The sequence below is a fragment of the Cnephaeus nilssonii genome, assembly GCF_951640355.1.
Source record: "Cnephaeus nilssonii genome assembly, chromosome: 6".
NCBI classification, from domain to species: Eukaryota; Metazoa; Chordata; class Mammalia; order Chiroptera; family Vespertilionidae; genus Cnephaeus; species Cnephaeus nilssonii.
The window spans coordinates 9,494,554-9,509,317 of NC_137077.1; the positions used below are offsets into that span (position 1 = coordinate 9,494,554).

Consider the following 14,764-nt stretch of genomic DNA (forward strand, 5'->3'; position numbering starts at 1 on the left):
GATTTTTCTGGAAAGTGGCTCTGTTCTTCTCCCATGGAGAGCTTTTCTGACATGAAACTGACTTGTCCTTGAATCATCCCACGTTATCAAGGCCGCCTGTCCTCCCTCACCCTAAACCTCTCACTGAAAAAAAAACCCTCATTCTGGCCGCCGCGTTTTCCTGCAGTGAGTTCTGTTAAATCTCTAAGTGCAACAGATTCACTGAGCGTCCAGGTTGCCATCACCGGCTCTTTCTTTTTCTCCAAATTGCAGTTCCGTTCCCAACTTAATAATTAAGGATTATTCAGCTCAGATGTCCCTGCATAGTTTAATATAAACAGACCCTGGGTTGCCTTGCAGGGGCCGTGGCACCTTCCTGACAGGATAAGGAAGAAGCTGAGGTTTAATCATCTCTGCCTCTTTGTGTTACCATATTTATTGCATCCCACCCTGGAACAGGGGGGCAGTGGAGGCGGCCAGAGCATCGCTCATTACCAGCCGAGTTGCAGGCCCTGCTGAAGATGAGGCACGCACTCGCTCGCTTCTTTGTTGTAAAAGCTCGGTCTTGTTTGATGTCTGCGGCAATGTCTGTGTGTTTGAACCCAGGGAAGCTGTCTGGGCCCCACAGTGGCCTGCCTGTACGGGCAGGAGCCTCTTCTCATGGGTTTAAAGCAATGCTCCCAAAAATGCACATATAACCGGTGACGGGTATAAAAGGCTATGTCAGATGTTGTGTAGATACAAAATTAGGTAGCATTGGATAAAAAAATGGAGAGAATTAATCCCTTTCGGATTCTTATGAATGAGTCCTGACTGTCATGAGTGGATGAAATTCACTTCGGCATAACTGTGTCCTTAGCACCTGTTGTCACGTCTCCCTCAGAACAGAAGAGAACAGGATGGAGACGTGGCCTTGGACTGATCTTGGAATTTGCAGGGCCCTGTCGTTAAAACTGGTGCTTACCTGGTGAGTTAGGAACCGGATGTGAGACAAGACTCAGAAGTGACACAGGGAGAATGAAATGTCACCTTCATTGTCTTGAATTCTGGGGTGTCCTTGCAAATGTGGGCAGGACCAGGCTCCCGTTTTCGGTCCTGTGAATTGGGTTGACCTTCTGGCCAGAGGCCAGCTGGACAGTTACAGGCCTTCCTCACCTGGGCAAGCCACTTAGTGCACAACAGCACAGCCCCCCGAGGAAAAAGTCCAGAAAGAGCCCAGCCCACCAGGCTGATTCCCGCTCCCAAACTTACCGTTCGGACCACACTCCCCCTCTCAGGCAAAGGAGGAAGTACTGGGATGTAACTCACGTACTCTAAAATTCACTTTTTAGACGTGTACACTTGGTTGGCCTTTAGTGTATTCACAGTTGTGCAACCATCACTGCTATCTAATCGTAGGCCATTTTCATCATCTCGAAAGCAAACCCTAATACCCAATAGCAGTCACTTCCACCTCCATCCCCTGATGCCACAGATCTACGTTATCTATGGATTTGTTTATTCTGGACATTTCATAGAAATGGAATCATGCAATATCATTTAGTCTTTTGTGGCTGGCTTTTTTCACCCAACGTAATATTTTCAAGGTCCGTCCATGACATAGCACCTGTCAGTACTTCATTCCTTTTTCATGGCCCAGTAATGTTCCATTGCATGGATAGACACGTTTTGTTTATCCATTCACCAATTGGTTTGACTTTTGAATAATGCCACTGTGGAGATTTGTATACTAGCTTTTGACATATGTTTTTGTTTGTTTTAAAGCAAAAAGACTTTATTTTCTTTATTAAATTTAGTAGAGGCCCGGTGCACAGATTCGTGTACATTGAAAGGAAATTAATTAGAAGGTGACCAGCAGGGCAGGACTGGGCGAGATGGGACGGAGACACCCTGGAGCCAACCTCCTGTGGTCCCGCCCCGGCCACCACACCTGGGGTGGCGCCGTGGCTCGAAGGGCATCTGCGCAGTGAGTGAAGTCCCTCCGGCAGATGGGGTCCCTCAGCCTGGCCTGTGGGGATCAGCCAAAACCAGCAGTCCAACATCCCCCAAGGGGTCCCAGAGTGCGAGAGGGCACTGTACAAAGTTGCTGTCACTCGGCAGCTCCTGCGTTGAGTGTTTGCCCCCTGGTGGTCAGTGCACGTCATAGCTACTGGTCGGCCGGTTACTTAGGCTTTTATATATTTAGACTAGAGGCCCAGTGCATGATTGAATCATGCACGTGTAGGGTCCCCTACACGCTTTCGCTTTCGCTTTCGATCGCAGTGGAGCTGGGTGCCTGTCCGCTGGTGCACCAGGCCTTTCAGAAGCCTCCGGCTCGGCGGAGGCTTCTGAAAGGCCTGGTGCCGGAGCAGACAGGCACCCAGCTCCCCCGCTTTTGATGGTCCACGGGACGTGAGCTCGCTGCCCCAGAGGCCCCTTCTGTTCCGCAGCACAGCCATGGCGCAGACACTGAACTCGTGCCGCCACTGGTGACGCGAGCTCAGCGTCCTGCCGGCCCAATCGGCCCCCCCGAGTCCCGCCCCCTGCACCTCCCTCTGGCCCAATCATGGGCGAAGCGGAGTGATGGTAATTTACATATTACCATTTTATTAGGTAGGATTGGAGTGACATTAGTTAATAAGATCATATAGGTTACAAGTGTACATTACCATGACATATGATCTCTATATTGCATTGTGTGCCCACCACCCAAAGTCAGATCATCTTCTGTCACCATATATTTGGCCCCCTTTACCCTTAACGTGTTTTCATATATTTTTGTACATAACTAGGAGTGGACTTGCTGACTAACTCAGCAATAGTACCTCTATGCTTGTGGGAGGGGACAAGAGAGGACAAAATGAGCCCCCACGTAATATGCTGGACATTTTTTCTGGGGGCTGGGATATACCCATGAGTGACAGACCCCAGTCTGTCCCTGCGGACGAGATGGTACTGAACAAGCACTCCACAGTTAGTAACCTGGCGGGGTGGGAGGGTTGTGATTGGACTGTCTTGATTCCAAGGGGCCTGTGGAATATGAAGGGGAGACCATCTGGTTGGCAGTGGATTAGCAAGTTAAAGCTCAAGGGAAACTTGGTTTCCATGGAGACTCCAGGAGAAGTGGTCTGGGCAATGCTCTCAGATGCTTTCTCCATGGCCACCGAGAGGTGTGGCGGGCAGGACCGAGTTCTCACGATGAGTCAGTGTCAGCACATGTCACCTGCGCTGGAGAGCCCCCCATGTCCCCGGTTGAGCATTTTCACAGTCTTCTGAGGGAAGTGCATGAGGCACACTGGCCCCTTGAGCCGTGCACACACTAGTTTTGCCCTAACAGTGAGCTAAGTGTCTGCAGATTTACTCTCCCTTCTGGGAAGGCACTTGGGACCAGAGGAAGGTCATGGAGGGGACACCTCCATGTGTGGGGAGATATACATGACTTAGGTATGGGGATGTATACCTGACTCAGGTGTGGGGAGGTATACATGACGCAGGTGTGGAGAGGTACACCTGGCGCAGGTGTGGGGAGGTATACCTGACGCAGGTGTGAGGAGGTATACCTGACGCAGGTGTGGGGAGGTATACCTGACGCAGGTGTGGGGAGATATACATGACGCAGGTGTGGGGAGGTATACCTGACGCAGGTGTGGGGAGGTACACCTGGCGCAGGTGTGGGGAGGTATACCTGACGCAGGTGTGAGGAGGTATACCTGACGCAGGTGTGGGGAGGTATACCTGACGCAGGTGTGGGGAGATATACATGACGCAGGTGTGGGGAGGTATACATGACTCAGGTGTGGGGAGGTATACATGACTCAGGTGTGTGGAGGTATACATGACTCAGGTGTGTTGAGGTATACCTGACACAGGTGTGGGGAGATATACATGACTCAGGTGTGGGGAGGTATACATGACTCAGGTGTGTGGAGGTATACATGACTCAGGTGTGTTGAGGTATACCTGACACAGGTGTGGGGAGGTATACATGACTCAGGTGTGGGGAGGTACACATGACTCAGGTGTGGGGAGGTATACCTGACTCAGGTGTGTTGAGGTATACCTGACACAGGTGTGGGGAGGTATACCTGACGCAGGTGTGGGGAGGTATACCTGACGCAGGTGTGGGGAGGTATACCTGACACAGGTGTGGGGAGGTATACATGACTCAGGTGTGGGGAGGTATACCTGACTCAGATGTGGGAGCTATACATGACGCAGGTGTGGGGAGGTATACCTGACGCAGGTGTGTGGAGGTATACATGACTCAGGTGTGGGGAGGTATACCTGACTCAGGTGTGGGGAGGTATACCTGACTCAGGTGTGGGGAGGTATGCGTGACACTCGGAAGTCCGCACTCCTGAATGGCAGCTCTGGGAGTGAACCCAGCTTTGCCCTGTGTAATGCTGGGTTGTGCTAGATTGCCGCCTCTGTAAGGGCTGGTTGACAGAGGTCGGATGAAGAAAAGCTGTAGAAACGTGAACAGTGAGGTACACTGCTATCCAGTGATGGGCCCAGGTGACTCCTTCTGGGGTGCCTGGTTTTCTTTGGGAGAGAAACAAGCAGGAAACAGACCTCAGGACTGTGCCGGCTCCAACAGCCGGGCTAAGGACGCCAGAAATAAGGGCCAGTCCAGGTGTTACACATGCTCCACTTAGGACACCCGGAAACACAGATGTCTAACTCACAGGTGTGGTGGTTGGCTTGGATGGCCATTTCACCCCCCTGGTCCTTGTCGTCACCTGAAAGGCTGAAGTTGGTGGCATGTCCTCGCTCCTTGCCGGCCCTGCCACCCTCACCAGTGGGCACTGATTTGGTCACATGCCTGATTTGCTTTCCCAGTTGCTGTTGGAAACCGGCCACGGGTGAGGGTGGGTGAGAGGTGAGGGTGTGCTTTTGGGGCTCGGTGCTCCCTGCTGACCCACGCCCTGCCACTCCCCACAGGCGGAACCCTCTGCACTTCCACCTCATCGCCGACTCCATCGCCGAGCAGATCCTGGCCACGCTCTTCCAGACCTGGATGGTGCCCGCTGTGCGCGTGGACTTCTACAATGCAGACGAGCTCAAGGTACGGGTGGGGGGGGTGGGCGGGAAGAAGGTTGCCTCCTGGTCTCCTCAACTGGGAGCTTTTCTTGTTTATGGTTTAGGGGACCTCAGCCATGGCAGAAGACTCAGCTCCCCACTGGAAATGCCCGGGGATCACTGAGGGTGCTGCCACCCGAGACTGCTTTTATCCTCCAAAGCCTTAAAGCAACCACTTCCTTAGCTCACAGTGTCCGTGGGTCTGAGCATTTCTGGCTCCCCAGGCTCTCTGTGGAGGCTGCAGGCCGTGGGCCTGGTACGTATCAGAAAGAGATCTAGATTACGATCTGTTCCTCCATGAGGTAAATAAATGCTGAACTCCGCCTCCAATAGACCTGGGCTTGGATTCATGGATTGTCATCCACTGGTCATAGGACCCAAAGTGGATAACCTGTACCTTTGCCGGGTATGTTTTGTCACCAGAAGAAAGGTGCTACCATGCTAACCTCATGAGGGATTAATAGGCTCAAATGAGAGGATGTATGTGAATGTGTTTTAAAAGACTGCTGAATAACTATTAAGGACTAGAGGCCCGTTGCACGATATTCGTGCAAGAATAGGCCTTCCTTCCCCTGGCTTCGCTCCCGGCCGCCCGGGAACCTGCAAGTCCTCGCTCCCGACCGGAGCACCGCTCCTGTAGCTCCCTCTGCCACCCCTCTTCCCCCTCATAGCAGGCGTCCCGCCCCTCCCAGCCGCTCCACGCCTGCATATGCAAAGTAACCCCCCATGTTTGTTGGGTTAATTTGCATACTCACTCCTAATTGGCTGTGGGTGTAGCGGAGGTACGGTCAATTTACATGTTTGTCTATTATTAGGTAAGATTATGTTGGGCCAGAGGGTTTCAGCCAGATGAGACCCATTTGATCCCGTCACTCCCTTGCTTAAAATCCTGTTGTGCCACTGTGCTTGCGTCAACATCTGGTTAAGAAGTCCTGCATATCCTGACTCTGGACTCTCTTGTCATTCCTGCAAATTCACTGTGTTACTGGTTCTCTCCGCCTTCTCTGCTGTGTTTGAGGCTTTGCTTGTGCTATTCCTTCTGACTGCCATGCCCTTCCACACGCCTTGTCACCACTCCTGCTCACCCTTCGGAACTCAGATGCATTGCCACCTCGTCTGAAAACCTTTCCCAGTTTTCACAGAGAAGAGGACACATTTTCTCCTCGCTTGTCCGTCCGCCGCTTCAGTCTTGGACCTTCTTCATGGGGGCGGGGACGGGGCCCATCTGGTCCTTTTCTGTTGTGTGCTGCATAGTCGGAACCCCGTCGTGCTTGTGGGTTTAACAAATTGCTGTTGTTAGAGGAACATATAACTTTGCAGAGATACGTGATGCTCTGTCTCCAGTCACCTTGGGGAGGACTCAACACCTAGGCATGAGGCGGATTCCAGCAAATTGCTTGTTCCAAACCTCATAAAGCCATTATATTTTCATCTCTGAGCCATAACATTCTAAATAGATCGCAGAGATGCCGGCCAGAGCTGCTGATTTCCCTGTATTTCAGGCCCTGAGGTTGATGGAGACGCTCAGAAGTCAGCGTTTGGGGATTGTCGTGGTAATTTGTGTGCCATTCCAATCTATTCTGAGCTAAAATTGATTAACACTCTCAAAAAGGGAAAAACAGAATTTAGCAAATTGCTGCACTAATTAAGGTAAAAGCAAGCCACTCTGTCTCCCCGGGTGTGCGGGCCAACACCGTGGGGAAAAGCAGTGGAGGGGCGAGCGGCGTCTGGCGCAGAAGGCTGTGTCCGCCTCCTCCTCCGGCGTTCTCCTGTCTTCAGGCAATCCTGGGCCGTGTCCCTTGCAAGCCTGTGCCCTCTACTATTTAAATAAATGTCTATTTTTATTGATTTCAGAGAGGAAGGGGGAGGAAGAGAGAAATAGAAACATCAATGATGAGAGAGAATCATGGATCATCTGCCTCCCACATGCCTCACACCATGGGGATGGAGCCAGCCACCCGGGCTCGTGCCCTGACCGGGAATCGAACCGTGACCTCCTGGTTCATAGGTCAATGCTCAACCACTGAGCCATGCTAGCTGAGCCTGTACCCTCTACTTTTTAAGAAAAGACAAAGTAGCAGAAAACAAAAAGCCATGTTCATCTCCTGGCCTGCCTCGGAATAACTCTCTGATTTGGGTTCTGAGCCCTGCTACATCAGCTGTTGGATGAGTAGGACAGTGCCAGCTGCCAAGGGATCAAATAAGATGGCTCATGTGAAGGCCAGGCAGCACCCGAAGTGCAGCAGATCCTTAAAGATACCCCGCTCTCCTTCGCAGCCGAGGCAACATGGGATTAAAAGGCTCCTGACTGTATAGCCCATTGTGGAATCTGGGGAGAGTCGGGGGGCTGAGGAGTAAGGTACCGAGAACTGTAATCTATTGGAACTTCCAGGAGCTCTTGGAGGAAAGGGGAGTGGCAGGGAGGAGATGGGTCTTCTCACTCTCTCCTGCCCCCTTGAGTGCAGGTAGACCTGCTGTTCATTATTTTACTTACTGGACTGTTGGTCATGTGAATTGAGGGCTCCAGGCCTTAAAAAAATAAGAATTGAAAAATACACACTTGGTGAGTTCTAAAGGACATCGTCTCCAGTGTCCTGTCCTCTGGCCTGATTCTGCTATTGGCTGTGCCAGGCAGGTCCCCGACACCTGCATTTGATTTTCCTACCAACATACCCATCTCCCACAGTCCTTTATCCCCCAAGATTGGAATCGGGTAAGAGTCCAGTAAAGATGAGGACTGGGAAGGCATTTTGTAAGACATACTTTCTCCATCCTAATATATAAAAACCCTGGGTCTGTCACATCCACAATGACCGGAGGCTCGACCTAATGCCCAGGCTGCGCGTGCAGCAGGCTCTGGAGGGTGGGGACTTACGGCAGCAGAGACAGGGACCGGGTAGGTGGGGATGGCACTCACACTCACAACCACACACAGGCACAGACACACACAGCGCCCACCAGCTTTCTTTCCCTTCCTCCCTTTCTTTCCCTCCCTCCCAGCTCACTCTCTGAAACTAGCCCCACCCCCTCCCAGCTGGGAAAGAGGAAGAGGGAGGCAGGGAGTCCTGGAGGACTGCTAAGAAAAACAAAGAGAGACAGAGACTGGGCGAGATCAGGCTGGCAGGGGAGGGCAGTTAGGGGTGATCAGGCAGGCAGAGGAAGTTGGGGGTGAGATCAGGCCAGCAGGGGAGAGCAGTTGGGGGCAAGATTAGGCCAGCAGGGGAGGGCAGTTAGGGGTAATCAGGCAGGTAGGCAGAGGTAGTTAGGGGTGATCAGGCAGGCAGGCAGGCAGGTGAGCAGTTAGGAGCCAGTGGTCCCAGATTGTGAGAGGGATGTCCCACAGGGATTGGGCCTAAACCGGCAGTTGTACATCCCCCAAGGGGTCCCCAATTAGAGAGGGTGCAGGCTGGGCGGAGGGAACTCCCCTTCCCCCCTGTGCATGAATTTCATGCGTCCGGCCACTAGTAATCCATAATGATAGCAGTGGTAATAATTTATACGTAATGCTGCCCAAAATACCCAAGACCACGCTCTGCCCACTCTCCCCAGCCCCAGCCTCTCCTGGCTCAGCGCAACCATCTCTCTACTTAGTTGTTCATCCAGAACCCAGCAGTTTGTCGTTGGCGGGACCCTTTCCCTCACCCCGTGTCCCACCATGCCACGTCCTGGCTTGCCGCCGTCTCCCCTGCCAGCACCCTAGTCTCCGCGTTCTCCATCAGCAGCATGAGTCAGCCGCCCCAGAAGCCAGCTCCAGCATCGCCACCCCCTTTCCTCCATGTGAAACCTTCCGGGGTCTTTAGCTGAGTCGCATTTTCCTGCACCACCTGGCTCCTGCCTCCTTCAGCTTCACCTCATACCACCCTTGGTTTCTCCCTCGGTCTTCAGATTTGCTCTGCCGCTTCCCTCCACCAGGGGGCTCAGGTACAGGTTACTCTATCCCTTCACCCCTGTTCTCTAGCTGGCCTTCTCTCCCCCCAATGCTAATATGTCAATCCCACATTCGTTTGCGTAAGCAGCATGTACAGGCACACTTCGTCTTGTTGCACTTCACAGATGTTATGCCTTTTACAAATCAAATGCAAGACCCTCCCTCGGCAATAAGATTGCAGCTGGCTTTCCTTCAACACTCGCTGTACTGTGCTGGTCTGGAACGTGACCCACCTCTCTCCTAGGTCTGCCTGCACTCGGGGAGCCCCTCCCTGCCTCTGTCATCACACAGGGGCTCCTTTGTCATATGTTGTCATAGGGTCACCAGCATTTCTCAATAAACTCATGGCGCAGTGTAACCTTTCGCGTCTGTGTGTGATGAGCAGGTAAATGCGTCTCTCTCCCCAGGATAGAAAGTGCCAACAGGGCCAGCGGTGTCCCGTTCGCTCCTCATCGCCCGCCTATCCTTGTGCCTGGTGTGAGGCCTGGCTCATAAAAAAGATTTTCTAAATGGCCCGGCTGTGGTGACTCAGTGGTTAAGTGTAGACCTCTGAACCAGGTGGTCACAGTTCGATTCCCGGCCAGGGCACATGCCCAGGTTACGGACTCAATTCCCAGGAGGGGGGCGTGCCGGAGGCAGCCAATCAATGATTCTCTCTCATCATTGATGTTTCTATCTCTCCCTCTCCCTTCCTCTCTGAACTCAATAATATATATATATATATATATATATATATATATATATATATATATATTTAAAGTTTGCTAGTCCTAGCAGGTTTGGCTCAGTGGATAGAGCATTGGCCTGTGGACTGAAGGGTCCCAGGTTGGATTCCTGGTCAGGGCACATGCCCAGGTTGCGGACTCGATCCCCAGTGTGGGGCGTGCAGGAAGCAGCCACTCAATGATTCTCTCTCATCACTGATGTTTCTCTCTCATAGGGTCACCAGCATTTCTGTGACCGCTCCCTTTCCCTCTGAAATCAATACAAATACATTTTTTAGAAAAAGTTTGCTAAAGGAATGGTGCACAATAATGCGGAGCTGGGTCCCTGAGAGTTTTCGAGTCATTAGGAAGGGCTTTCTCCTTCACTGCCAGGGCTCACCGCATCCTGAGGCCCCTGGGCAGGGACCCTGCAGAAGCGTAAATAAGGCAGCTGCCCCTGCACCACCCACATCAAGTCCCCAGTGCAGCCCTGGGACAGGTGGGTGTCTCTCCAGAACAGGTGCGCCAGGGAGGGAGCACAGCGAACCCATCCCTTAGTGATGCTGGGGGAGGAAGGGCAGGGGCGGGCGGGTGCTGCTGGGACCTTCAGTGCCTTCAGGAGGCGTGTTGGTGGGCAGCCTCAGCCACCCAGCTCCTGAGCTCCCTCGGACAGCTGTTGGGAACGGTGTTCCTCAGAAATACCCCTGTGGGCCCCTGATTGTGTCTGTGGTGCAGGAGAATGGAGAAGTAGGGAAAAGGAGATTTCTGAAGGACCGGTGCATGATTAAAGATGAGCCGCGGGAAATCCGAGGGGACGGGTACGCCACTAGTCTCTGTGGCCTGTGAGATGCTGGCCCGTCTTCCTCCTGTTCACACGGCCTGGTCAGTCCCGGCCTCCAAGGCTCCGTACCCACAGGCTGCAGGACTGAGGGCGTCTTTGTGCTGGGAACCCACAGCAGATGGGGCTGCTGTCCCAGGGGGAGGACCAGGACGAGGAGGGGGCTGGCTTTCCTGTCGAGCTTTGTGGATGGCGGCATGCTGTCACTCACTACCCAGACAACCCCGTGGGGCGGAGCGAGAATTTTATTGCCTCCCTCTCAGTGGTGATGTATAACTTGAAGCGCAGAGTTGAAGAGTATCTGCCTAAGATCAGGCAGGTGGCTAATAAATGCCAAGGCTGATGGCTGACTCTTCCCTTTCCAAGCGAAGCGATGTGGGACGTGGGATTGTATACTTCAGGAGAAACGGTCTGGCCCCCATTTGGCCCAGAAAGTCACCCCACGCCTCCCTGGGGTGAGGATGATCCCCAGCTGGGGAAGGGAGGGGGGTGGAGGCTGTTTCGTGATTTGCTGTCTAGCTGGGGGCCCTCCTTTATCCCCCTTCCTCTTAGACCCGATGCCTGCTCCTTCCCAGCAGCAGAGAGCTTGTGAAGTGGAAGGCAGGACTATTTACAGAAAAGATTGGTGTCTGACTCTGAAAATTGGCTTCCTGCTCACACTCGGTGCCTTTGTGCTGGCCCCCAGGGAGTACCACAGAGGCCTCCGTAGGTAACTGCGACCTCTCGGCACCCTGCAGGCTGGGGAGACCAGCTCCCGTTGTTCCTCTCACCAGGGAAGGTGGGCAGACTGCCCCCCACCTGTCTGTCTCCTAGGAAGGTGTGCTTTCTGAATGACGGGCATTTCCAGCCAGCAGGGACTCGTGATGCCACGAAATCACAGGGTCTCAGGTGGGAAGCAAGCCCAATACTCACAGCGCGTTTTGGACAAAAGAAACCCAGGGGGTTAAGCAAGCCGCCTGGATCTCACAGGTGACTCTTCCCAACACAGTCGTCTTCCAAACATTGGGTTTGGGTTTTATGATTGCCAGGTCCAGGCCATCGTCCAAACAGACAACCCTTGGCAGGCGTGGTGATCACATACCCCGGGGGTGGGGGTGGGGGTAGGGAAGGCTAGATGAGTAGAAGGGAGACTTCGCCTACAGAGAAGGACAGAGGACCTGGGACTGTCTCATGGAGGACACTATCCGCTTTACGATGCCCTGCAGAGAAGTGAAGTAAGGTATGTGTGACCTTTGGGATTGCCTTGTGCAGTTTAATAATATTGTGAGACAGATAGTAACGCACAGAGTTTGTCTTTCAAGAGCTGATCGCTCCTCTGTTGTTGAAGATTAATGCAGTAAGTGAGGTCTTGGGATGAAAAGCACGGTGCTTGGCACACGGCAGGCTGTCAACAAATTCTATTTCCTCCCCTTCCTCTCATGGATGTGAAGATGGCTGTGATTGACCTCTATGTCTCTTCTTAAACCCATCATGTCCACGCACCTTGCCTTCCCCTTCTACAAAGGAGCAAGTGACTCCTGACTTCTCGCCAGAGACTACCCATCTGGGGTTGTTTTTCTAGAATAGCTTACGGACTAGGGCTCTTGTTCCTTCTCTCCTTTTGGGTCTCGTGTTGTGCCGGAGGGCTGGCTGAGGTTAAATGCCAGGTTCACATCTGGAAAAGCTAGCCTTCTCCCGTTTTCTGAGCTGCTTTACGGGTTCCTGGATTATCCTAGTAGTTTGTGAAGATGCAGGCTGGTTCTCTCGGCCAGCAACCTTAGCTTTGCCTTTGGCTTTTCTCTCTGGCACCACAGAGGCGAGGTCGGGGCACAGACATGGAGGGTGAAAGGCATTCGGAAGCGTACCTTTCTGTGTTTAGAAGACTGGTCTTGGGCTTTTAAACAGGAGACATGGAAAATTGTAGACAACCCTCCGAAATGGCCATCTGCGTTAGAAAAGACTCTTTCTGTGTCGTTGGTACAGTCCACTCTATACACTGGCAAATGTAACGGGGTGTCCTAATGAATGGGCCCTGTCCCCTTCCGAGTCATAGAATCTTAATTAGGAAGGAACTTGGCATTCATCCGGCATAACCTTTCCCTTTCTTCTGTGATGTTCTACATAAACGGTCATTACTCTTCTGCTTTTGAATACTTCCAGAGATAAGAGATCATTGCCTCCCAGAGGCCCCCGTTCCACATTGCGAGACTCGACCAGAAATAGTGCTGTTCTGAAGTCTTATCGTTCTGAGTCTCTCCATTGGTTCTGAGCATCAATAAAGACCAAACGTCAGAGTATAGATCGCCGTGCGTTAACTCACCTGCTGTGCCCACTAGATGAGAGAACCAAGAGGGCAGCACCTATACGTTTCATCTCTATGCCCAGCTTTAGGGTGAAACCTGGCCAGTAGTGGCCCCAACAAATGCCTGGGTTCTGTGTTTGGGGCTGCAGGGAAATGAAGGGGGCAGGTGTCTGAAAACCTGGCATATCTCCTGAATCGTCTCCTCATCCCCCAGAATCCTCTACCTGAACCCCGAGTGGCAGCGCTCAGTACGTAATCTGACACTCACAGGTGTCTTCTGGCATGTTTGTGTGACACGTGGTTTCCAAGGTGTTGCCTGCCTGGAATGTGCTCACCCTTGTCCCTGTTTCAGACACCCACTGTTCTCTGCGCTTCCTTACAATGCCGCAGTTTTTCCAGATCTACGCAGGTGACATGTCCCACCAGGAGCAGTAATTTGGTCTGGGCTCAGAGACTTCAGCGCTGTTAAAGCAATTTAAGTGGCCCCCGACCCTTCTCTCTCCCATCTCAAGCATTGATCCCTTTACAGTTGCATTGCTGTGATCTCATCGGTGGTCATTCACCTGGATAAAGAGGAAATGCCTTCGGATACCTGATTCCATTGTGTCCTCTCAGGAGTCCCATGCTAGGGAAACAGCACGCGTGTCCTTTTGTTACTAAAGCGTTTACCAGAGGAATTAGCAGAACGCTGCTGATCAGGGCTGAGGTGATGTGAAAACCTAGCTCTTCGGGCCTTCAATGCAGTGCTGTTCTCTTGTACCACAGGTCTCACCCTTCCAGAACTTGAGTTAAAAAACAACTTCAGTGCCTACTTGGTGTGGCTCAGTGGTTGAGCGCCGACCCACGAGGTCAGGGCACATGCCTAATTGTGGGCTCCATCCCCAATGGGCGTGCAGGAGGCAGCCGATCAGTGGTTCTCTATCATCATTGATGTCTCTATCCCTCTCTCCCCTCTCCATTCTTCTCTCTGAATCAATAAAACATATTTTTAAAAAAAGAACTTCAGTGACTCATGTATATAGTTATGATGATGGATTTTGGAACATAAGCTGGACCAGAAAATGAAAAAAAGAAATGAAGACCAGAGGTATTCGATGGGTAATGAGAAAGTAATGGGTGGAGTGAATTGGGAATTATGGTGCGATTAGGAACTTTTTGCCGTGAGAACGGGAGTCTTTGTCCAAATGTCTTGAAAAGGATGAAAGGCTGGATTTGGGGAGTGGAGTTTTAGATGAGGCACACTTTTTGGCATGTCACCCTGGGATGGAGTAGCTGAGGTGGTGTGGTGAGAAGTTAATAAATACGAGGGGCCCCAGGCACTTCAAGGCCAAGGTGTTAGAGGGCCCATCTAAAGGATGATACAATCTAAGAAAAGTTGTCAAGAGCTGAAAAGAATTCTATTCATGGAGCTCAAAAGGGGGCCGGCACCTACAATCCAAGTCAGTCAGCTGTAAGTTCACATCAGGGCACACGCTAAAAAATATTTGAATTATAAGGATTAAAAAAATCCTTCCACTAAGAATAATAATAACTCTCATTAATAAGAATTGATTATGTGCCAGCGTAATAGCCTTACGTGCATAATCTTATTTTATCCCCACCATAAGCCTTGAGGTGAGTATAATGATTTTCACTCATTTCCACATGAGGAAATGGAAGGTCATAAAGAAGACTGGAAATTACTCAGCCTTGCGGAACCAAAATAGCAATGAATCCGAGCAGTCCAACTCTTGAGCAGGGCTGTCCATCAGAAATATCAAGATGTAATTTATGTAATTTTGAAGCCTTGGCTGGTGTGGCTTAGTTAACGAGCATTATGTCCCTTCACTTTGAGGGTCCCCGGTTCCGTTCCTGGTCAGGGCACATGCCCAGATTGTGGGCTCAGTCCCCAGGAGGGGGTGTGCAGCAGGCAGTCCATTGATGTTCCTCTCTCATTGATGTTTCTCTCTCTCTCTCCCCTTCCTTTCTTTCTGGAA

The 14,764-nt window shown here is 51.8% G+C and overlaps 1 protein-coding gene across 3 annotated transcripts in view; it reads left to right on the top strand.

The window, feature by feature from the left end:
* Nucleotides 1-14,764, top strand: part of LARGE1 (LARGE xylosyl- and glucuronyltransferase 1) — a 429,267-nt gene that overhangs the window by 216,542 nt on the left and 197,961 nt on the right. For all 3 annotated transcript variants that reach the window (XM_079775304.1, XM_079775306.1, XM_079775305.1), the window contains one exon: nt 4,900-5,023. In XM_079775304.1, coding sequence (XP_079631430.1) covers nt 4,900-5,023 — 124 coding nt within the window. The remainder of the gene's footprint in view (nt 1-4,899; nt 5,024-14,764) is intronic.